The following is a 23,164-nucleotide window of genomic DNA, read 5'->3' as shown; positions in this document are numbered from 1 at the left end:
AATAATGTATGTATGACCTATTATTTCTAGGTCAGAGTCACGACCAGGAGGTCAACAATACGGACACAAATATCAACGAGCATGCGCATGCGCAGTACGGGGTCGCGTACGTGACGGCCAAAGCAAGTTAACGTTAGCTTCCTCTCCAAAAATCTCGCCGGTTCGTGTAGCTTGCTGTCCCTCAACATGTTCAGAGCCGCCGTCCGACTCTCGGTCTCCGGTGTTCGGAGTCTAACTCGTACACAATCAGGGTGTCAAGGTATGTGTTTGTTCATTTATCACCTTTGAGTATTATTTTGCAATTTGGTAGCTAATGAACCTGTCAGGGCGAAGCCCCAACGTAAAGCAAGTGTGGCTGTCGGCACACTGCGGCGCCCGCGCGGCTAAGCTAGCTAGCTGCCACTGACTTAGCCAATATAACTATCACTTAAAGGTACGTCGTATTGTTCAGTGTGTTAATGTGTCAGTCCAAATTGTGTTGACTTTCGTTCAATACTCAATTTACGCACTTAACTTGGGTGTGTGCAGCTCTAAAAATGTCCCGGCGTTCAGCTCAGTGGTGTCTGTGTCCTTGCCGTGACCCATTTGTAAGGCTGAGTGTGAGGCCCTGTGCTTCTGCTGCTGATGCTAGTTGCTAACATGCTAACTAGGTTATTTGACAGTGTCTGTGTGCAGCCAACTACTTCATAGTATTCATGGCATCAAGGTACGGTTTGGTTTAGACATTAGCAACCATGAAATGCACATTGTTCTGATGTTGTCGTGATGTTTTTTGCTAAAACTCTGCTGAACTACCTCTATCAAGGAAGTTGTAGTAGACATGTAGATGCACGATAATTACAGTTTGCATTCATTAAATGGACACTGTCTGATCCCCCACATCCTCTTGAATATACCACAAGAACCATAGTTTAAATTGAGATTTCCTGTTTGTTTCCAAGGTGCCCTCAGCCTTTTAGGTGCAGTAGATAGGTCATGTCAGGATGCTGGCAATGATCCAGCCGCAATACAGTACTGTATTTCATTTATCCTCTTTCCACTTGACTCAGTGTAAGTCAGGTACCCTTGATTGTGTTTGCCCTTCTACATTGCCTAACTCCAGATGCCACTGCAAGTGCTTTTGTTAGTTAATGAGAAGTTGTCCAACTAAAAAAAAAATTTCATCATGCAGCTCTTTTGGCCTCAAGGAATTACTCACATGGGAAGCAAGAGACCGATGAGGAGTTTGATGCCCGCTGGGTCACCTATTTCAACAAGCCAGACATTGATGCATGGGAGCTGAGAAAAGGTACGTTTATGGATGACCTGTACATATTGTTCAGCAGATATTTTAGAGTTTATCATAAGTTGTTTTCACTGGTGGTAAACTAGTAGAGATTTGGTCTAATCTGAGATTTTAATCAAATCCATGAGGATGACTGCTTTATGACAATATTGAGTTTACAGGAGTATGATGAAATATTTTTTTCTTCTACTACATATATTATAAAAAAATCTCTTATGTTAACTCTTAGACAAATAGCCAGCAGGAGTTTTACCTAAATAAATTACACTCTAAATCAGAAAATTTAAGATTTGAATGAGACGCTGTGATTTAAAGGAAAAAAAAGAAATTTACCAATCTCAACAAGTAATCACCTCTGTCTTGTCTTACATGATAGTTCATACTTCATGCTACAGACACATTTTGGCCGGTACCAAAAGCTTGAGATTTGATACCCAACCACAGTAAATAATCTCTCTCAGTTTAGGCATGGCTTAACTTTGCTGTAATGCAACACAACATTATCCAGCAAGGTGCTGCATTGACCAAAATAATAACCAGAAATACGCTTGTACGTAATGTGAGCACTGTACTTCTGCTCTTTACCTCGCCATTTTCACGACAAAAGATAAAATGATGACTGTGATAGCATTCCAGAGTGATAATATCCTGTCACAAATTCTTATAAACTGTTGTGCATTGTTCAGGTTTCCGATAAGCAGCCATCAGCATTAATCTGTTGCTCACACTGGACTTGGATTATAATTCATCTTCTCAGTGGTACTTGCATTTTCAGTCTCAGTGGCAGTAAGAGAGAAAAAAAAAAGCACTTTTTGACGTTGACGTTGCAGGAAGGAAGGGGAAAGGCTTAATGTCAGGTGACAAATGATAAGACCAGAAATTTAAAGGAATGGCTTAGTAGGCAGTCCTAGTGTTTGAACATTACACCGAAGCATATGCAGTATGCAGGATTTGAGGAAGTAGCGTTGAAAATGTGGTTGATTTGCAATTGTAACCATAAAAAAATCTATGTCCTCAACTTGTATATTGAAACAGCATTGAAGGATGAGGCAAGGTCTTTTCCATATTTTTAATTGTCCACAAATACGCTGAAAAGACCAAAACCAGCAGTTTGTTAGTCTGACAGTACTTCCAACTTCTTACCGTGTGTGGCTTTCAACCCCAAGCACCATTGGCTCCATCTGAAGATGTAAACCTTTTAAAAATGGGTCACAGGTATCAAGTTTCATGGTTAAAACAGGCTCAGAAATTTCCTGAAATAACTGGACACTGAATTACTTAAGTAAATAGTGCCATTATCATTATTCGGGACTATTTTCAGCCATGGATTAATAAACAATTACGCACTAGTGAGTATTTTTTGCTCTAACATATGGTGTGAGAGAGAGAGAGAGAGAGAGAGAGAGAGAGAGAGAGAGAGAGAGAGAGAGAGAGAGAGAGAGAGAGAGAGAGAGAGAGAGAGAGAGAGCACTCATGTTTTATTCTAATGAAGGAACATGTCATCCAGTAATTGTGGGGAGGTCTATGGTACAAAGGGATAAGAAAATACAGAAAAGATTCAGTAGGATAAGGGTTTCGATGTGAGATTTATTCACCTGAGGTAAATGTAGAAAGTCACCTGCCATATCCTTTTAAGCGTCAGATGAAATGAAAGAAATGTGGTTCACATTAAAAGTGTTGGTTTCTGATTTTGATCTACAGTTAACAAAAATGTGATTTCTTCTTCCAGGGATGAACACGTTGATCGGTTATGATCTGGTACCTGAGCCAAAGATACTTGAGGCAGCTCTGAGAGCCTGTCGGAGGTTAAACGACTTGGCCAGCGCCATCCGAATTTTGGAAGCTGTGAAGGTGAGAGAAAAGGCCATTTTCTGAGCTTGGTGGTAATTTGTGGAATATTGCCAAGCAACATCTTCACAGTTGGTAGTCATAAGTTAATGATTAATTTGTGTTCTTCAATTTGTTATTTCCTCAGGACAAATCCGGCCCTCATAAAGACATCTACCCGTATGTGATCCAAGAGCTGAGGCCAACATTAGATGAGCTTGGCATCTCTACACCTGAAGAGCTTGGCATCGACAAAGTGTAGATGAGCAGGTATTAAAATCACCTAATCAGTCATGTGGTGGGTTTTTTTTGTTTTTTTTTTTGGTCTACCAGTTTTTTCGTAAGATTCCAGTCTAACAGAACTTTTGTTTCTATGTTTCAGATCTAACGATGGTGGATAGCCCCATGACACAGAAACCTTGTACTTAAATGTTTGCCTCATAATACGTGTGATATTTAATTCGGCCTTTATTAAGTTCTTTTGCTTGTAAAATATTGATGAACCTAATAAAGGAAAATGTATCTTTATTGAGTGTCACAAGTATGTTTGGGATATTTGAAATAGTTTGAGTCCTTATTGAAGCAATACATTCATTGCAAGTTGCTTTAATAGAGCAGAGCTTCACTTTACGCTGCAAGTTGTCTGGACATGTTTGTGGAGTCACATTTTGCCACCAGGGAGCAGCGTTTTCACGTGAATGTAAAAATCATTCTACTGTATGCAGTCTACATTACATCTGTTTTCATTTCAGGGACAATTTACATGCTGGTAAAATAAACTTGTTCAAATGGCAAATGGTGTAATGTTGTTATCGACACATAACTGGGATATTGCTGAAGGGATATTAAATATGTCAGCTTAAATCACGACTCTTTTTAAGTAAAGAAGGCTATTCTCACAGTTAATGGGCTTTTTGAGATTTCATTAAAAAAAATTCTCAATATGATTTGTACTATATGGATAATATTGAATTATTCTAATATTGGTCGTGCTTGTGATTATCATGAACGCTGTACCTTTTTTCTGAGGTGACACAAAATGACTCCAAAGTGCAACAGTCAAAATGTTCAAGGGTTGAGTCAGTGGGCACGTGGTGTGAAACTGTTGTAACATTTTGAAATGTGCATGGCTATTTTATATATATGTGTGTGTGTGTGTGTGTGTGTGTGTGTGTGTGTGTGTGTGTGTGTGTGTGTGTGTGTGTGTGTGTGTGTGTGTGTGTGTGTGTGTGTGTGTGTGTGTGTGTGTGTGTATAGAGAGAGAGAGAGAGATCTTCATGCTCTTAATGGAAAAATACTCTTTGAATGTGAGTAAAATATTTCAGAGCTCTTCAGCCTTTGCCATTGTTTATAAGTAAGTAAAGCATTGGTTTACCATGCTGAATAGATGTTAACTGGGAAGTTCGCCCTTCTGCGTCCGCTCCTGCTACAGGTCACTGGCTTGGATTGACTGAATCTATATGAGGAACAGATTTCAGAGCTTAGGCTTTGTATGCTTACTGCTGCCCCTTTCAAGGCCATGCGTATACCGTTCGCCTGCTAGATTGTGAGTAAATTGTGAGTAGTGTTTCTGCCGACGCTCTCTCAGGAAAAAACATATTGAGCTTCATAAAGGTTAATTCTTGACTTAGTTTTTTGCTCTTATCCTGTAATCAATCAGGCCGTGTCAACAGCATCTGTCGTGGGCTGTTTATAGAGGGGTGGGAGTCACTGTAACCACCCATTCCCATGAAAGCAAGATTTCCAGGATTGTGTGGTTGTCATGGTTATTGGGCTGTTCAAAATAGAAGCACATTAGATGCTGACCAAGATGCCATATTGCATTTAAATTGTTTTTCTAGCTATCTGCAAATAAAAAGAGCCCCATTTCTTATGCTTGGGCTGCAAGAAACCCAGCTGGTACTCAGTGATGAAACTAATCACGCTACAGTACATACATGTACTTACTGCACCATGAATATAGGAAGTAAAGATGGAGAACAGATGACCCCTGTCGGCCTCTGAAACATTTTCTCTGGCCACTTTTTTTTTACACACTTTCTGTTAAGTTTACTCAGCCTGCTGCAAAGAAAATAGGACAGTGACTAATGATTGACTTTATAATGTGAATGAGCGTCAATGTGCATGCATATTTCTGCTGTGACATGACATGGCAAGAGGAAAAAAAAACATGTGACTGTAGAGGTCAGACCCGGCGTCAAAGAAGCAGCTCCAGACGAAACAATGTTTTTTTGTGGTATTTTTAGTGGAGGTCGTGTTACCTTAAATGTATAGGATAATGGCAGTGGGTGGGATTTAAAGTGGGTGGGTAGCTCCACAGAGATGCAGTAAAGAAAACCCACTTTACGAGCTTTACGCACGGGGCGGGTCTTTCATTCATCCAAGTTGGGGGTGCAGGGCACTCAGTCAAACACAATCAAAAGATGTTTGAGTTTCCATGCGCTGTGACCAGGGAGGTAAAGAGCGGCGCATTATCACCCCTCCTCCAGCCCTGATCACCCGGCCTCCACACTACAGGGGCTATTAAATCACATTTGATCAGAAGAATCTTTTCTCTCTAGAAATAAGTGGTCATGCGATGCGATTTATTTCTGCCAGAGGAAAGAAGGAAAAACTAGAGAAGACCTATTGGCGATGATGGATTACTCCAAGGCGCAAATGGTGAGTGTCGACGGCTGTTTAACGCACCCTCTCGTGTTTGGTACAGTAACAAAGCAAATGACCATTCATGTATGCGTTTTCAGGCACATTTCCACCTTCGCGATGAAGTTTTCGGTTTAGTCGAGGATTAATTAAGTGGTTTTTCGTCATTGTTAACGCAGATCGTAGATTCGTATTTATTTCCGCTGGGAAATAAAGTTAATTATTCTATGAAACTAAAGAAATATGAAAGTAACTTTTCTTATATTTCAGTAGCTGTTAGCAAAGTGAGGGGGCAGAGAAGCCTAGTGAGAAACATTTGGTTCCTGCTCTTAATTTATTCTTAACTGAATTAATGTACTTTCTGTTAATAATTGCCATAAGCCCCCAAGCTTTGTTTCGCTTAAATCCACCAGTAATGTGCCTTCTCTGGCCCAAACAGCCCCTCTGTGTAAGTGTTTCACTTAAACTTGTATATTCGTCTGGATACAAAAACAAAGATCTTTTATTCAAACAATACACCTACTATTTAACACTTCGATGAAAGTTTAATTTCCCTCCTCTAGCCTTTTGAACTTACTGACTGCAGCTTCCATATAACTTTGGGTAATTTGCTGCAACACGTGAAAATAAAAGCGCTTTTTTTCACAGTCAAGCTTACCCGAGGAGGGCAGCTCAGCCGGGTGTCCGCAGTTGAGTCCTGCTGGGGTCAAGCTGGAGGCGGTGATGGAACAGCTGCAGAGACAACAAGAGGCCAAACTGGAGATGAACCTGCAGGAGAAACATCTTCTTCAAGCTCAGCTCCTGTTTGCTCAACAGGCTGCAGCGGCGAGAGCCTCTGGCTCCAGACTAGAATCTGCATTATTTGGCAGAGCAGATGGACAGACTTATCAGACAGCTCATCAAGCCTTGAACAGCCATCTCAGAAAACTGGATCCAAACAAGGAGGAACAAGAAATGGTGGAGTCTGAAGAGCTCGACGAGGTGGAGGAAGATGATGAGGAAGACGAGGAAGAGGACGAGGAGGGGAATGAAGTTCATCTGCAGATGAAGAAGCCCAGACTCCTGCAGGCCGCAGGCTTCCCCTTCCCTCCTTATTCCACATCTCAGTCGTCTGCTGTAAACCAAAGCGAGTCTTTGCCTTCAGCAGTAAAACAGGAGCACGAGGAGAAGGAGCTGCTGTCTCCTGCAGGCCACCAAGGCTTCACGTCACCCAACAGCTTGACTGACTGGGGCTGTGATGAGCCATTCAAACAAGTGAGTTATCTTTGATCTCACTGTCCAAACCATGGCGATATTGTTTTTCTTCACCAGGTTTTATAGTGGATTTTTGAACATTTCCTCTCATAAAATACACATGCATCAAACTGTTGCATCGTCATACCTCTGTCCAATCTTGGATACATTATAGTGATTCTAACTCTATTTCAATGCAGTCAGAGCCTCAGTTTATAGAGCGTAAATGAACATTTATAACTGCTCATTTTTTGGCTGGTATGTGTTCTGCCTCGTGTTATTAATTGTTGACTTCTTCCTGCTGAGGGTCAGGCTCACTGCTGCCTCCACTTTGCTCACGCGTGGAGGAAAGAAGTGTGTCCCTTTTGGCAAGATACCCAGACTTGATAATGTTTAATTGCTGGCCAGGCCAAAGATCTCCTGCTTTACTTCACCTCATGTCTGACACTTTTGAAAACACATTCAGGCCACCAGCTGAGCTAATTGGTTTTGGCTGTGGTCCAATCCTAACTGTTAAAAGCAGCCAGCACAGGCCTGATAGAGTCAAAATGAGAGCAGAGGATTCATGAAATAACCTTAAGCATGTATTCATGAACATGGTTGCCTCAATGGTTACCTACAGTAAGAAACTGCTGGGTAGGGGGACTTTTCTCTCACCACATCTCCTTTAATTTTGAAAAAACATGGGATTATAAGTTTTCCAACAGATATGTTTGACTACTTATAGGAAATGGGTTGACCTCACTTTTTTTCTTCATCTTTATGAAGACCAATCTGATTGGTTCTTCTGTGTGTGTTTCCCTCAAAAGGCCCCACTTCAATACAATACATTATGATTAATGAGGCCAGTAGGATGAGGGGCAGCTGGGTTAGAGCTTTACGGCATACCAGCAAGCAACTACCCATAAAGTTTACTTACATTATTTGCACTGGAGCAGAATAGGCTTTTGGTTTTTGTTGTCAGAGATTTTACACATCTCTTTCAGATATTTCACGTGTATGTTCATGTGTTTTTCTTCCCCTTCTGTTCACTGCATTTTAATAGAAGTTAGACCTGCCTCTCTGTACTAATTTAAGATTCACACTCATTCAAAAAGTTATGTTTTCATTTGCCCCTTTAAAAACCTCTAGGCTCAGAAAACTCAGTGCTGACATAGCTGTAGCTCAGTGGATAGCTTTGCATAATTTAGCTGTTGCTTGGCAACGCTAAATGGCAGCTTAATTCAGCAGCAAGTAATCAATACATTATATGGCCGCTGCAGTGAGAATGCATTTCCTCTTCTCAGACCAGCACACAGCAGCTGGAGCAATTAAGGCCGTTCCTTCTGTTTTAGTGAAAGCACAGTAATGTCACAGTCAGTTGTGTGAGACTGCTGTTCAAAGAGCCTAACCGTGAAGTGGTTTAGATTCTGTTTTCTGTTGCTCAACGCACAAATTAGAACAAGCGACCTTTGCTGTGATCCAATTGTATGTGGTCAGATTAACTTACTTACTTAATTTGGAAGCACTTTGAAAGTAGTTAATCATATGCTGTTTAAATAGCTTACAAGTTGCAGGGATTGCTTTAGATATTTAGTATCACCCTGTTTACCTCGGATAAAAAGCAGTTATCAGCAAGCTATACTTAGCAAGCTCTAGTAAAATGGTATGCGGCCTATAACCACACACGAGTTAAAGAGGCATTCCACGCCTAAAATGTAGATATATCCCTGTTTTATTATGACTGAGTGAATTTCCAAACAGGACTCATTTTCCGTAGTTTGAAACTGTCTCATGTGACATCATTGAAAAAAAAGTGAACTCTGTTACAGATAGTTTAAAATGCAGTTAAGTAAATTGGTGGCTGGTTGAATTGGTTATTATGATTTACTCTTGCTGCCTCTAGAATTGTTTGCCTGTCTACTGAGTCTTAAGCTTTTTGTTTGACTAATTTCATTAATCAAACATCTTTGATGGCGCGGACAGTGCTGTCCAAGCCTCCGCATGCTGGGCAGCCATTGTTCAATCCTTGAGTGCAGTCTCACTGTACGCCGGTAGCTGCTCTCAGTCTCAGCTCAGAGCACAGCGAGGGGCCAGATAAATGATCTTGACTTGTTCGGGTGAATAAAGGCCCAATAATTTAATTTGGAATAAAAATTTGTCCTCCCCTGCAGTTACATTGAAATTTGGACGTGGTTATGTTGTCACTGTTCCTCTGTTGAATTGGCTGAATGATTTTAATGAAGCTCATTATAAGAGGTAATTTCGCTCAGTGTTAATGTTTGATGATTGTAATGGGACATTTCATATGAAGTGTAAACTATCTGTTTATTTTGCAAATTGACTGGTTGAACAGACATTTTTTACAGAACTATTTGGACTGTAGTCACATGCATTAATCTGATCATTTGTAATTTAAATACATGAACTCATCTTAAAGCTACTAAAAACTATCCAACAAAAGAAACCTTTTCCCGACCTACATCATGAATGCTATCAGCATTCCCAGGCCTGGGTGTGTGAAAACTCTGTGAGCAATTAACTGAAAGCTCTTTGTTAATAGATCCACAGTAGGTCTCACTTGCTCATCAATAAAGGGGGTAGGGTTTTATTTCCATTTGATGGTCAAGAGACTGGGATGTTTATCTACCTTCGCATCAATAAGCTTTCTGGTGGGGGAGTAGAAGCCCTTTATTAGAAATTCTAAGCTGTGAAGCCAACAGCTCTGTCACCACAGGGGCACAGTTTTAGTGCTTGTGCTGTTTAAACAGTTCAACAACTTAAAAACAAACAATTTTCAGGAAAAGTTTACAGGGGTCCATTACAACAGTGTGTCCAGATCCGCGGTCCTTGGATAACTGCAATTAGGGTTACATAAAGATCCTGGAGTAGGTCAAGTAGTTAAAAACAAAAATTAGAAAGTAAAATAATGCTTGAAATGATGACCTAAAAGAAATGGATAACTAGTCTAAATATCATAAAGTTTCAACTAGATAGTGCTAGTGAAAAGTGATGGATGAATAACTGAAATAATTAGCTGAAAGTAACGGATAAATGGTTGAAAATGTAAAAGGCTGAAATACATATCGTTAGCTAAATGTAATGCTGTTGGGGGCTCATGTGACTGCAAAGGTTGGGAACAGCCTCACAGTATCATGCAGCTGTTTGTGTGTCAGCAGTCGCCAGTTGAATTGTGTTTTTACTGCAAACACGAGGGGAGTTACAGTTGAACTGGAAGCCAACAGATGATTGGTCCCCATGTATTTTATAGCTCAAAGGATGAAGCGTTATGGTCATTAGCTGCAGGATCAGGTTGCCATACCAAACAGTAAGAGACTGGGATAATGTGCTTAAAGTCCAAAATGATACATTTAAATGGAATTATCAAGTAAAATCAACAAAGGAAAACCACTGTTTTGATTAACCTCAAGCATGCTATGGTAATTGAAGCATTTAATCAGACCAAATACAAAAACATGTTGCTTGTTTTAATATAAACATGTTCACATAAAACAGAGCGTGAACTGAATGTCCCTCAGACGCCTACAGAAAGGAAAGCAAGAATATAAATCCACGAAGGAAACTGTGTGACACGTGAGCCGCAACTAGATCGACAATATCCCTAAAATAAATTCATTGTAATGTCAGCTTTAAATAACGATAGCAGCGATAATAGAAAAAAAAACCCCATCTACTTCATTTGATTGTAATGGCCGAGCTTTCTTAAGACAAGAATGATAATGCAGCTCTCTGTGCGCCTTCGCAGGACAATAACCTCTCAGCAGGCTTTTCCACACAGTTGCACACATGCTGCCCTCCACTCACATTTTTAACCTTTAACTGTCATGCTAAGGGGGACGTGATGGAGGAATAACATGTCATATTAAACCACCTAACGAGCATGGGGCCTTTCATTAATCTCCCTTTTTTTCTGTGCCCAGACACTTAAACAGACACTCCCTTTGAAAAATATGCATTAATGTATACACAGCGTAGGCAGCCAGATGCTTACAGTGACCAGCTGTTTGCTGTGTGACTGTCCTGCAGTAAACAACCATAGTGCTGGGAATAAAGCGGGTTTGGACACAGGAGGAGGGAAGCACAGTCCCGAGTCCATGAGGAAAAGTGGCAAATAAAGAGAAGCCTTATCAAGCACTGAGGATAGAACATGCCAGTATGGATTGTAATAGTGTGTGTCTACTGTATATATTGCAAGTATAGTGATCAGTATATAAAGTAACACCATCCATAGTACAGTTCCACATGTGCATCCATTTTTAATCTGAAATAACCAATTGGAAATTAACTTTTACACTTGCCAAGAGGAGAATCTGGAGGACAAACTGTTAACCGATCTTTCTGTATGTGGGTGTGTATACAGAGAGGAGGTGCCACCTGGGCTGAGGAGAATGACGGAGGAAAAATAAGAGGAGAACCTTCCAGGGACTTTGCCAAGGTCAGTAGATTTGGTAGATGTATGTAAACAAGCAAATGTCTGAAGTAATCAGAGTCTCTGTTGACTAGCTTGTCATTAATGTTTTTTTTTCCCCTGCTGTAAACAGCTTTATGAGCTGGATAATGACCCACAGCGGAAGGAGTTTCTTGATGATCTCTTCATCTTTATGCAGAAACGAGGTAAGATTCAGAGCTAGAGCTTTCTGGTCTTTTAAGTCTTTGTGAGCAGCTAAGGGAGCTCTTATGGATGAGAGCAGCGCATTTGGATACTCTGCCCTTGCGTCATGCCCCCCCCCCCCTTTTTGCTTGAAGGCCCTCTCATTGAGAGTGGTAAATACAAATTCTGAGGTGTCTGCCAATGTACTAGGAAAAAATAAGAATGTTGCATTGCTTTTTAGCTATTAGGAGCCTAAATCTTACAATTGTTATTGCTGATGAATGATTGCTGTTATATAGAAAAAAATAAAGAAATAAGAATTAAGAGTTGAATAGGCGTCCTTTCAGTCTGCCTTCATCAAAATGGACACACTTGACATATACAGCTACCTTATAGATAGATAGATCTTTCTGACATCTGTTGCTTTTTCTGTCATTAGTACACTTTAATTTGCTGTTTTGGATGTTGGTCTGTCCAATGTGACATTACTTTAAACTAATTACATCACTGTGGAAAAGCAGAACCACCATGTTAGCTGTTTGTGTTTACTGGAAGTCGAGAGAAGTAGAAAGCAGGTTGGGTTTAGCCCCACTCCCTACATTACTTTATGCTGTTTACAAGGTTTATTATTTGCAGGTAGGTTGCCCCAGTTTCGTGAGTTATACATTAGAATACCCTCTAAACCAAAGCAGGTGTTTTATGGTGTAATATAATAATAATCTAAATTCTATATGATATACTTTTGCTTTCAAAACTGACCTTACCCAAACTTGAAGCTTTAACATTGTACTTTTGTACCTGTATTTCTCCTGCTCTGTGAAGTACTCTACCAATGTACTCCTAAAGTAAGTTAAAGACAGTTTTGTACATTAATTTGGACCAATGAAAAGAAATTCCAGTTAACAGAAATAGATGCAGCGGGATGCTGTGTGTAGTCTTAAATCTGTGTGCCAAGGTCACGACATATGTGCATTTGTGCACATCCGTGGCATTTGTTCATCCTAAGCATCCAAGTAATCTTATTTCTAACTGCTTTTTAACCTCCTTCATTAATTGGCTTTTCTCCCAATCGGGATTGGAAGGTTTTAGTTGTCAACCTTGTGATTGGCAGGCACTGCTGGCTTTAAAATCACCCCTCCCCCACAGCTCAAATCAATGCAGCTACAGAGCTACTGTTGTAGAATTATCCCCACCCCCATCCATTGGAAATAAGCTTCATTAGGGAAGTCTATCCACACTGAGTATACATGCTAAGCCAAACCTAACCTAACATTAACCTCAGGCCCTCAGGTGGAAAAGTCTGAATGTATGTTCTGTTTTTACATCGTCCCAACTTTTCAGTAGCGGAATCCAAAGAAAATGAATTCATCTTGTTGTATTTGTCTTCTCATTCATCCAGGAACTCCTGTGAACCGGATTCCCATCATGGCGAAGCAGGTGCTCGACCTGTACAGGCTTTATAAGCTTGTGACAGATAAAGGAGGCTTGGTGGAGGTCATTAACAAGAAGATCTGGAGGGAGATCACCAAAGGTCTCAACCTCCCCACATCCATCACCAGCGCAGCCTTCACCCTCCGCACCCAGTAGGTGTCGCTCTCTCTGTCTCTTGACCCACGGACTGAGGAATAAAATATGCTGTCTTGCATATAATGTAGTAGTTATTACGTTGTTATTTCCTAGTAGGTTTGCTGAAAGTTTTTTTTCTGTCACATCCTAGGTATATGAAGTATCTGTACCCATTTGAGTGTGAGCAGAAGCGCCTGAGCTCTCCTGGTGAGCTGCAGGCCGCCATCGACAGCAATCGCAGAGAAGGTCGCCGTCCCAGCTACACCAACAGCTTGTACCGCTACTCCCCCTCCCCGAGCTCTGCTCCACACGGCCTCCTCTCTTCATCCACCATGCAGACCACCCCTACCCAACACAATGGTCTGAATACCTCTGCCAGCCCAAATCTAAAGAGAAAGACAGGTATAACAGAGTGTATGTGCTTTGTTACATTTGTGCTACTCCTGATTTGATCTCAGATCAGTTTGATCCATCATGCAACCATGTTGTTTTATACCAATCCATTATAGACCTACTGTTAACTGTTAAACTACTTTCCTCACATTGACTTGACTCCATTCACTGTGGCTGCTTTGTGGTTAACCCGGGGGATTTAAGGTACTTGTTACCTCCGGTGGCTTAAATCATCCCACACATATTTTTTAGTATTAACGCAGGTTAAAACGACAGGATCATTTTTTAGACACATTATGAGCAGCTCCCATTTTAACTAAAGGGAAACTCTCATTTTCATTTCCTTTTTTTGTGACATGTTTAAAATGTATTTTAACATATTTTTTTCCCCATCAGATGAGATGTCAACCCCTGTGTTACCCAGCCGGCTGCCCATGGCTCTGGCACTGGGCCAGCAGCAGCAGCAGCAGCAGCTGGCACAAGCTGCCACCTTAGAGCATCTGAGAGAGAGGCTGGAGCGAGGAGCAGGAGGAGCTGCAGCCGACGGTCCAGAGAAGAAAATGATGCAGCTGGCAGAGGAGCAGCAACGCGTCATGCAGCAGGCCCTCCAGCAAAACCTCCTGGCCATTGCCTCTCACCTCAACCCCATGAATCTCAAACTTAACAGTGGACATGGTGAGTGGCCTTTGCTGTAATGGTGCAGGCCTTTTGCAATGCTTTATTTTAGGAATGTCCATTAATTTGATTATCTTCTTTTTCTCCCTCAGAAAGCAAACAAGATTTGTCTCTGAGTATCTCCACCAATGGTGCAGCCAGTATCAGTGTATCTGTGGAGGTCAATGGTACCATTTACTCAGGTGAGTGATTAGTTTTTAATGAAAAACGTGGTTTGGGCCTTTTCTTTGAAATTCCAAAAAACACTATTTTTATAAAATAGTTAAAATGTAGTTTTGAAATGATATTATTTAAATATGTTTTTTATGATCTTCTCGGTTAATTCTTATGTTTGTTATTTTATGATGCGCATTGTTATGTGTGACACTGCGCTGCAGCTGCTAAAGTATAACTAGAATCTCAGTTTACTCAGTTATACTGAAAGAATAGTCTTTTATTTTGTGCTGCTGCACTCTTAACGTTAATGTGACAGCATTTAACTTAGACTTGATACATGTTGAAAGAGTTAGAGAAATGTTAGGAGGTCCCACTCAGTCAGAAATTTCCATGAAAACTTTTATGCAGAGTGACTTTCCGACGTCAAAGAAAACATACATATTTGCTTTCTTACCAAGAGTTCAATGAGAAAATAGTCAGTCTCATATTTGCGTGTGAGGTGTGCAGCTAGAGCCAGCAAGTATTAGCCCAGTTTGGCATTAACCTCCTGACTCCCGATCACATTTTTTTTTTCATTCCCTAATCTTTGTGAGGTAATTAGAACAATGAAAACATTTTTTTAAAAGTTTTGTTGTATTTTTTTAGGACATGTTTTTTAAACACTTAAATACTATGCTAAAATACAGTTAAAATAATTCAGACAATGTTTTAATATGTTGTTAAGAGACTTATATAAAATATACCAACAACATTTCAAGCCAAACTTTGCTCAATAAAAAGTATTATGCACTTACTTTTCCTCTTCCAATAAAATGTGCTTGCACTGATTGATGCCATTTTCCTTAATGAGAAAGAGAAAGGTACCAAAGCCCCACCCCTTCACATTTGGTATCTTTGAAAAGCCCTAAATGTCCTCTGTAGATAGCAAAAGGAGTTAATTCAGTAGTATGCAGTGTGTGGGAGATATTCAGGTTTACAAATGTCCTCCACAGAGGACAAATTTGAACTACTGGTCGTCAGGAGGTTAAGACTGGAAACGGTTAACTTGACTCTGTCAGAAGTTAAATTGACAAGGTAGATCTTGTTTAATGTGTACAGTAACCTAACTATGAAATCAATGGTTTGTGGTTTTATGAGGGATTACGTAACAGACTGTTTCTTGGCTGTGAACGAACTTGAACTTGATGCACTTTTTTGGACATGTTTTGTACAGATTAAGCAAACATAGCATAATGTGTTAATTAGTGAGCTTTAGAGGGGCTGGTAGGGGGATTTGTTACCTTTGGATGGCATCAGGCTTCCCGTCCCTGTGCTAAACTAAGCCAGCCTGTTAGCTCTAGCTTTATATGTAGTGTACAGACATTAGAGTGGTATCCCTCTTCTCATCAAAGTCCCAGCAGAGAAGCAAATAAAAGTCTTTTCCAACATGTCAAATTATTTCTTTACCACTTCTGTATTTTGCTTTTTTGTATCCATATATTTATCAGTAATCCAATGAAACTAAATTCTCATTCGAAGTCAATCTTGAAATTTGTCATTTCTACAAATAGGACACGTTAATCAAACAATATATTTGTCTATAGGTTTTAATCTTCTCTGATCTCTGTATTGCAGGAATGCTGTTTGCCCAGAAGTCAGCTGCTCCTGTCGTGTCACAGGCTGTGACACTGGCAGGAACAAGTGGCTTCAGTGCCCTCTCCGCCTCACACAGTCCCTCCTCGTCATCTTCCACCTCATCAAAGGGACCAAATTAATGTTCACTGGTGTTTCAGTCTGTCCAGAGCAAAATGATTACACAACATATCTTTCTTGTAAGACAAGAATGGTGTAAATTTTAGGGAAAATCAGCCGCAACATATGAAGCAATTCGTTTTTTTCTTGCATTGTTTTTTCCGTTACTTTGACAGTGTCATGTGCTTGAAATGAGAACATCGACGTTTGACTTCAAAGGCATCCAAACTGACTATAATGTAGTTTCATATGACAGTTTACCTTAGTGCCTGTTAAAAGCAATGCAAATATAGTGGGATTCATGTATAAAGGGCTTTACAAGCTTTGTTCAAAGTGTCTTTAGAGCAGAAAAGTGCACAATGAGAACCAATGCTAAACCTCTTTATGCGTCACTGATTGTCCGACAGTTCTGCAGCTGCCTTTTTCCAGAGTAGAACAATGTGGCGCTGCTGACGAAGACCAAAAAGCCTTAGCTCAGTGTCATAGCTCCTGTCTGTAACTGTTGAAGTTGTTGTTGAAGATTATGGTTAATATTTTCCACAGCAGCGTTCAGGGATTATTTACACCATCGGTTACCACAGAAATGTTGTGTCCCGAACAGTCAAATAGAATTTAAAGAATTTGGTTGCAGGTTGGTTGGATTTTTTTATGTTTTGCATTGTGTGTTATTTTTTGTAATTTTTTATTTAATCATTTGGTTCGGCCTCAAAATTCCAAAACATTTATGTCATGTCAGCTTTGAGGGACGAGCGTTCTCCTGGTACCTGTATGTAGGATGGAAGTGATGCAAATTTACCTGTTTGACTTCCTTTGTTGGTAAGTTTGACTGGAATTTCTTCTGGGCTCAGGAATGCCCTCTGAACTCATCACTGTTGTGCTGTATCTCATAATATATTGCTGTGTTGTCTTTGTATGAATGCAGAGAATGTACCGTTAATGACCTCAAGCTGTTGACAAGTGAACACTGAAACAATGCTACCTCACTCCTCTAGAGAAATATGCAATACTCACGTGTGTTGATTTAGCCAGCTGCTGAAATCCTCTGTATGTGGACAATCAAGTAGACATATCATTGCCAACAAATGTCACTGTGAACTTGACAACTGTGAATCATTAGGCTTGATGTTTAACTCTGTCTTGGTCTTTGATTAACATATTTCTTGGACATGTGGCCATGAGGAATAAAACAATCTTGTGTGCAGTAGAAGGACTATGTTCTCAGTCAGTGTTGTGCTTGTAAACTCTCTTTCAACATCATAGTGTTTCTTAAAATATTATATCAAACATTAAATTATTATAAATATTATACCATGTGTGACAAAATAATCTCAATGCAAGACACCGTTATTAAGTGTTTCACAGTTACAAATAAAAGCAGTGGTAGAAACATTTACTCAAGTACTTGTACTTTGAGTATTTCCATTTGATCCTGCTTAATACTTCTGCACAACAGTTTCACAAAGCTCCCAGTGTCTGTACTGGTTAAGATTTTACATAGAAATAGAAAACACATGATCACTATATGTCATGATGTTTGTTACATATTTAATTAGTTCCTTCTTGACCAACTGAATGATTAAAATGTTATGTATATAATAGAATAATACAAGAGCCATTATTCTGCATTTTGATATTTGAAGTACATTTAGTTAATAAAGCAGTATTTTTATATTGCAGTATTACTACTTTTACTCGAGTAAAGGATCTGAATACTTTCTTCACTCACGGAAACTGCATTCCAAAAGAAGAGTGAGTGGCCAGATGGGGGTAGTACATCCTCTGAACAAGACACAACGACTGTTTCAAGTTCAGGGGTATTAGACATCCACAGACATGCACATGTCTCAGTATTTGTACTAAATCATCTCTCATCTGTTCTCAGCATGTTTAACCAGGAACCTGAACCTTTACAAAGATTCCTTGTTTGTTTTTTATTGTCAGTTATGTTTTGCTGACAAACTGAATAATGTCACATCATATTCATCAAATTAAACTGTACACATAGTGTATATGGAGAAGTATAGAAAGAGTCTGTACTGTATTAATTCCTGAACTCCACAGCAGACCTATGACAGAGGTTACACTAATGGAGATAAGAGCTCACGGGTCAGAGGATGAGAGGAGGGGATGGGTTGCAGGATTTACAGCTGGGTTATTCTATAGTGACACTGCTGGTCTGGCATCTGGAGCACTGTGGAAGAAAGATGCAACAGGCACAATTGAGAGGTATTATGAGATGGGTATCTCCGCCCACGGCCCCCGCCCGCCAGGGAGCAATAATACCGGCCAAGTCTCTGCAGATGAGGAGATCACTGTCCTGGGACAGAGGCTGGAATATACTCTGAGCAGCAAGTCAGGACAGCTGGATGGTTTTTCTGCTTTGAACAGGGAAAGACACCTGCGGCTGCTAAAGACTGACTATAACTTATAGAAGGAGGTCCATATGAGATTTTTTCCCCCTTTTTTTTGTTTGGGGATATCATGTAATGTGCAGGTTTTGTTACTTGAATTGTTGCTCAAAGATTCTGCCCAAGACGTTTTGATGGGATACAGATGTTTTTGTGACAAAAAATGGCTTTGATTGATCCTCTGGAGCAGAATTACATGGGCAGATATCTCCAGGGCTGAAAGTCACAATGTGAGATAAAAACTTCTTTACTAGGACATCTGGACTTCCTCTTGTGAATGTTTTTGAAATAGGCTCTGAAACCTTCAGCACACTGTTGGCACCATGCCTTACCATGATGAGGAGTACCCAGGCCAGCCTCTGTGGCAGTCTGTGCTGCTCTTCTGCTGTAAGGGTATGATTGAGGGCATCATGGTCATACTCTTCTTCTGGCTTCTGGTGCAGGTCCTTTTCACCAAACAACTAGAAGGTATGGTCTTAGAGGAGAGGTTCAAGTTTTTTTTCAAGTCTAAGACTAATTATTTGTCACTGTAATGATTCCTCCTGTCCATACTGGTCATGAAGGGATATTTTCCTAACATAACTCCAATGTATGTGATGAGGGACAAAATCCACAGTCCTCGTCCTGTGCAGAGATTCCAAAGTGGTTTTAGTACAACATCCCCTCTTTGTGTTTCGATCCCTCCTTCATAGCTCAACAAAGAAACTCTGTCCGGGGGAAGAAAGAGTGAAATTTGCAGTCAAAGGCTGTAACTTTGGGAGATAATCTCTTGTTATGACTAATTCAGACTGCTGAAGCACCATTTCATAATGCATTTTTGCACAGACCGAGGACTGTGGATTTCGTCCCCCATTTCCTCCATTGGAATAAAATGTGACCAACATTTTTTTTCAATGTACATATAGGAATGTGAATATTGTTTAAAGATAGGTTTGAAAAAATGTTAACCAATTATTTAACAGTGCTTTGATATGAAGCACAGGGCCTGTGCTTTCAAGCAAATGAGGTAGAATAGTAGTAATCCAGGGGTTGAATAAGGGTAAATTACAATAGTTTCTAAACTGCCATCTGATTGGTCTTATCATTCTCTCCTTTGTCTACAGTTCACCTCCAAATTCTCCTGTTGGTTGGACTGATAGTTTTTTGTCTGTGTTTGGTCCTGGGATGTATTCTGTGCTGGAGGAGCAGTCAGGTTTGTCCAGTAAAAGACAAAGATCCTGTGACGTCAGCACCAGCTCCTGCTGAACCTGTGACCTTTGCCCAGACCCCACCTCCCTCAGCAGCTGGAACAGCATCCAGGCAGCACTATGAGGAGCTGGATGGAGATATACTGGAGTACCCCTCCACTTTCACCAGCCCTGCCCCGTCGGAGGGTGAATTTGCCTCTGCGCCATTCTCTATTCAAGCTACAGCTGCCTGTGGGCAGAAGGAGCAGCCAAAGTCTTATTTTTCCCTGCGCCGCCTCAGCACACCACCACTAACATCACCCCTCTATAAACCCATAGATCCCAGTCATACTTCCCTGCCTTCTTTTCCCAAACTGGCATTATTGTCCAAAACATGTAAGGCTCTGCAGAGGCGCTGCACGGTGACTGGGGGTAGTATATCTTACAATGAACACAGCAGGCTCACCAGCCCCAGTGCTGTGTGTCCTTTTATGCCTGAAGAACCAATCCCGCTGGCTCCACTGAGCTATGGCTCCGGAGCCAGCTGCCAACAGCTAATATCACCAAAACCATGCCTCCATTTCACTATGGCCTTCTCTCCAGAGCAGCAAACCTTGGCAGTCACTGTCCTCAGCCTTGATGGGATGCCCCACAGGCTGGATGATGTGTCTGCGCTGGGCAGCCTGCCGCCTCTGTACCCCTGCCCCATAAAAGCCTCTGCCCAGAGCAGCCTCAGCCCCGAGACCCACAGCCTGGTGCTACTTTTAAAGGTGAGCTCTGTGAAGGAGCTCCAAAGGTGTGTACTGAGAATAGCCGTATACACACGGGAACCTCCCAGCCTGAGAGGCTCCGCACTGGGTGAACTGGAGGCCGAATGTGGAGGAAGAGACTGGGGAGCAGAGCATCTGTTTCACTTCAAGAAAGAGCTTCACCCAAACAAGTGGAAACTGAGCAAGGTTTGTGGTGTATTGAATTAATATCTGTGAGCAAGTTATTTTTAAAATATAGAGGTTGATTAACCTGTTTGGAGGCCTGACTGCAGTTTTCAAGGTCAAGAATGAAATTTCAAGCTACATTCAATTTCTACATATACTATAGTTAAATAGAGTGAACCTGGGACTTTTAGGGCCCCATGCTCGTTTCTCCTGTTTCTTGCAAAGCGTTGCTGAGGTTTCTGTGTCTGGTCTTTGAACTTTGGTCCTCTGACTGCAGGGTCTGACCTCACAGGATGCTGCCATGTGTAAGGGGCTTAGCTGTCCTCCACAGATCTTCATTTCGCTTCAGTATCACACTCTGGCCCACCGCATCAAAGCCACAGTCCTCAGAGCAGATAACCTAGACAGCCTGCTGCACACGATGGCAGCGGCAGGTAAAACCAGCGTTTAATGCCATTCACAAAATGTGTAGTTCACTTAGAGATCCCATAAGGACATCATGCATAGAGGAATTGTGTAAGCATGCATGGGCAGAACTAACTTTTGCCTTACAGGGGAGGTAAAGTAATTCCCTATGTTTGCTTTTTATGTTTAGGGGATTAAGTGATGTCTTACAGGAGCCGAATGCAGCAGGAGATCATCCCTTTTTTAATGACATTGTGGTTTAATCCTTCACTATTCACAATCCTCTGGAAAATGTTCCAATCTACTCTGAATCTCTGATCTGACAGATCTAATCTTTGTCAGCATTGGGCTGTCTAAGTATTATTTTTCATTGCACACAAGCACCTCCTGTATTCAGGGCCATTAGAATTTATGATATCTGTTTCATGTACAGTATGTCACATAAATCTAACTTGGATAATCTCTTTTTCTTTCATATCAGATTCTGAAGGAATTTGCTCATGAATATTTAGACCACACAGAGCAGGAAGAAATGGATTAGTACGGAAAAAGACGGAAGAAAAAAACAACTTTATTCTTTAATTACAGAAAAAAATGGCGTGTGACGACAGTAAAATTGTTTTGTTTCATTGTGTTTCACAATTAATAAAGAGACTGTGGTGGAAGAGAAAATATATTCTTGTCTGCACTTGGCAGCTACTAACACAGCAAGAAATGAAAGATTTGACAGAAGAAATGATGAAGTCAGGACTACATTTAATTTTGCCACCTGTCTCATGATCATATAGCAGAGTGCTGAACTGTCACTTGCTGTTTCCATTGCTGTTCATTTGTTAACAGTGGGAAAGAAAGTCAAATTTTCCCAGCTTCCATTTTAATCTTAGTTTTTGTGTTTATCTGTTATTGTGTACATACAGTATGTACATGTTTAACATATTCATATTGTCTTTTTATGTTTATTCTTCATTAGATTTCTTTCACACGTTCTAACATTAGTCTGCCTGTGTGCAGAATACCAGGTGGTGATCAGTCTGCATCATGACGGAGTTGTGATCAGCAGCAGAGAAACTAAAGGCGGGTCATGCGCAGTGTGGAACGCTTCCTTCCTGTTTGACCTGCCTCCAGGAGACATCAGTCAGCTGCCCCTCATGCTCGAGTTCATAATCATGCAGGTAAAGATTGCCGTGGGAGCACAATCACAGAATAAAATTGATTTATTTGTATTGCAGCTATCCTGTGATTTCTATATTCCTCCTCCTTCCTTATGTGACAGAATCAGGTCCTCTCAGGAGGTAAAGTTCTGGGCCGAATCCGAATCGGTGCAGAGGCTGCAGATGCAGGACGGGCTCACTGGAGGGACATGTGCAACCTGCAGGTGGAGCAGACACGCTGGCACACTGTACAACCAGAGCCTCTGTAGAGCTCTGCCACAGTGGACCTGACCTGTATGAACTCTAAATAAACCTTCACCATGAGAGTGCACACAGCTGATATTTCATATATCAAATGATGTGTTTACGGACACTCAGTGATAAAATCTTTACAATGGCCTTATTTCAATGTATCAACATGTAAATTCTCCTTCGGGAAAGTACTGTAAGTGCACAAAATGACTTTTGCAACAACACAGCGTAAGTTTGTTGGCTTATAACAGAACAGTATATTTGTGAAATGTTACCTAGATCAGACTTTCTGAATGGTTCTTGTACAATTTCAGTGATCTCTTACAACCATTCAGCCTCTTCCCCAGCAAACAAAGGAAAAAGGTAACTGAACTGAGCAATGTGCTCTTTATCTACATCTACTGCAGAGTTATTCTATAGTATTCAGTCCCTGTGGCTAAAACACACTGTCATTCATTTGATGTATATAATACACACACACACATATGTTATATACTCTCACATACACCTATTTTTTCACAGTTCTTTTAAGAGTGAACCATCTTGTTGGATCTTCTGAATGTAAAGATGATGTGAAGAACCATGTCATGTCATATAAATAAAACACATTTTTGCCTGAGGAAGCTTGGTGGCTTTTATTTTTGTCTGAGGTATAAATGTTCAAACTGTTGGTGCTGAATTTTATTGATTATTATTATTTTATTAGCAAGTTTTGCCCAATGCAGGAATTTTGATGAAATGCCTCAT

The 23,164-nt window shown here is 40.7% G+C and overlaps 3 protein-coding genes across 4 annotated transcripts; all 3 read left to right on the top strand.

Moving 5' to 3' along the window:
* Positions 1–104: 104 nt before the first annotated feature.
* Positions 105–3,908, top strand: cox5aa (cytochrome c oxidase subunit 5Aa). Its single transcript, XM_070972145.1, has 5 exons — positions 105–259; positions 1,172–1,288; positions 3,015–3,136; positions 3,261–3,382; positions 3,495–3,908. Exons 1-4 carry the CDS (start codon positions 187–189, stop codon positions 3,372–3,374), a joined length of 426 nt encoding a protein of 141 aa, XP_070828246.1. The 5' UTR covers positions 105–186; the 3' UTR covers positions 3,375–3,382; positions 3,495–3,908.
* Positions 3,909–5,749: 1,841 nt separating this feature from the next.
* On the top strand, positions 5,750–17,268 carry LOC139337337 (AT-rich interactive domain-containing protein 3A-like). The gene is made up of 9 exons (XM_070971882.1): positions 5,750–5,773; positions 6,404–7,009; positions 11,349–11,423; positions 11,530–11,602; positions 12,979–13,162; positions 13,297–13,547; positions 13,935–14,213; positions 14,306–14,395; positions 15,984–17,268. The coding sequence occupies exons 1-9, from the start codon at positions 5,750–5,752 to the stop codon at positions 16,121–16,123; spliced, it is 1,722 nt and encodes a 573-aa protein (XP_070827983.1). The 3' UTR covers positions 16,124–17,268.
* Positions 17,269–18,484: 1,216 nt separating this feature from the next.
* syt18b (synaptotagmin XVIIIb) lies at positions 18,485–22,904 on the top strand. 2 transcript variants are annotated; one of them, XM_070972752.1, is made up of 5 exons: positions 18,485–18,976; positions 19,612–20,630; positions 20,887–21,043; positions 22,026–22,186; positions 22,288–22,904. In XM_070972752.1, exons 1-5 carry the CDS (start codon positions 18,832–18,834, stop codon positions 22,432–22,434), a joined length of 1,629 nt encoding a protein of 542 aa, XP_070828853.1. In that variant the 5' UTR covers positions 18,485–18,831; the 3' UTR covers positions 22,435–22,904. The 2 variants fall into 2 exon arrangements, with proteins under 2 accessions (XP_070828853.1, XP_070828852.1); XM_070972751.1 differs by having other exon boundaries at positions 22,026–22,904.
* Positions 22,905–23,164: the final 260 nt, after the last annotated feature.

This window comes from Chaetodon trifascialis, chromosome 10 (genome assembly GCF_039877785.1).
Source record: "Chaetodon trifascialis isolate fChaTrf1 chromosome 10, fChaTrf1.hap1, whole genome shotgun sequence".
NCBI classification, from domain to species: domain Eukaryota; kingdom Metazoa; phylum Chordata; class Actinopteri; order Chaetodontiformes; family Chaetodontidae; genus Chaetodon; species Chaetodon trifascialis.
The sequence above is the reverse complement of the archived record's forward strand: the minus strand, read 5'-3'. Positions and strand labels throughout refer to the sequence as shown.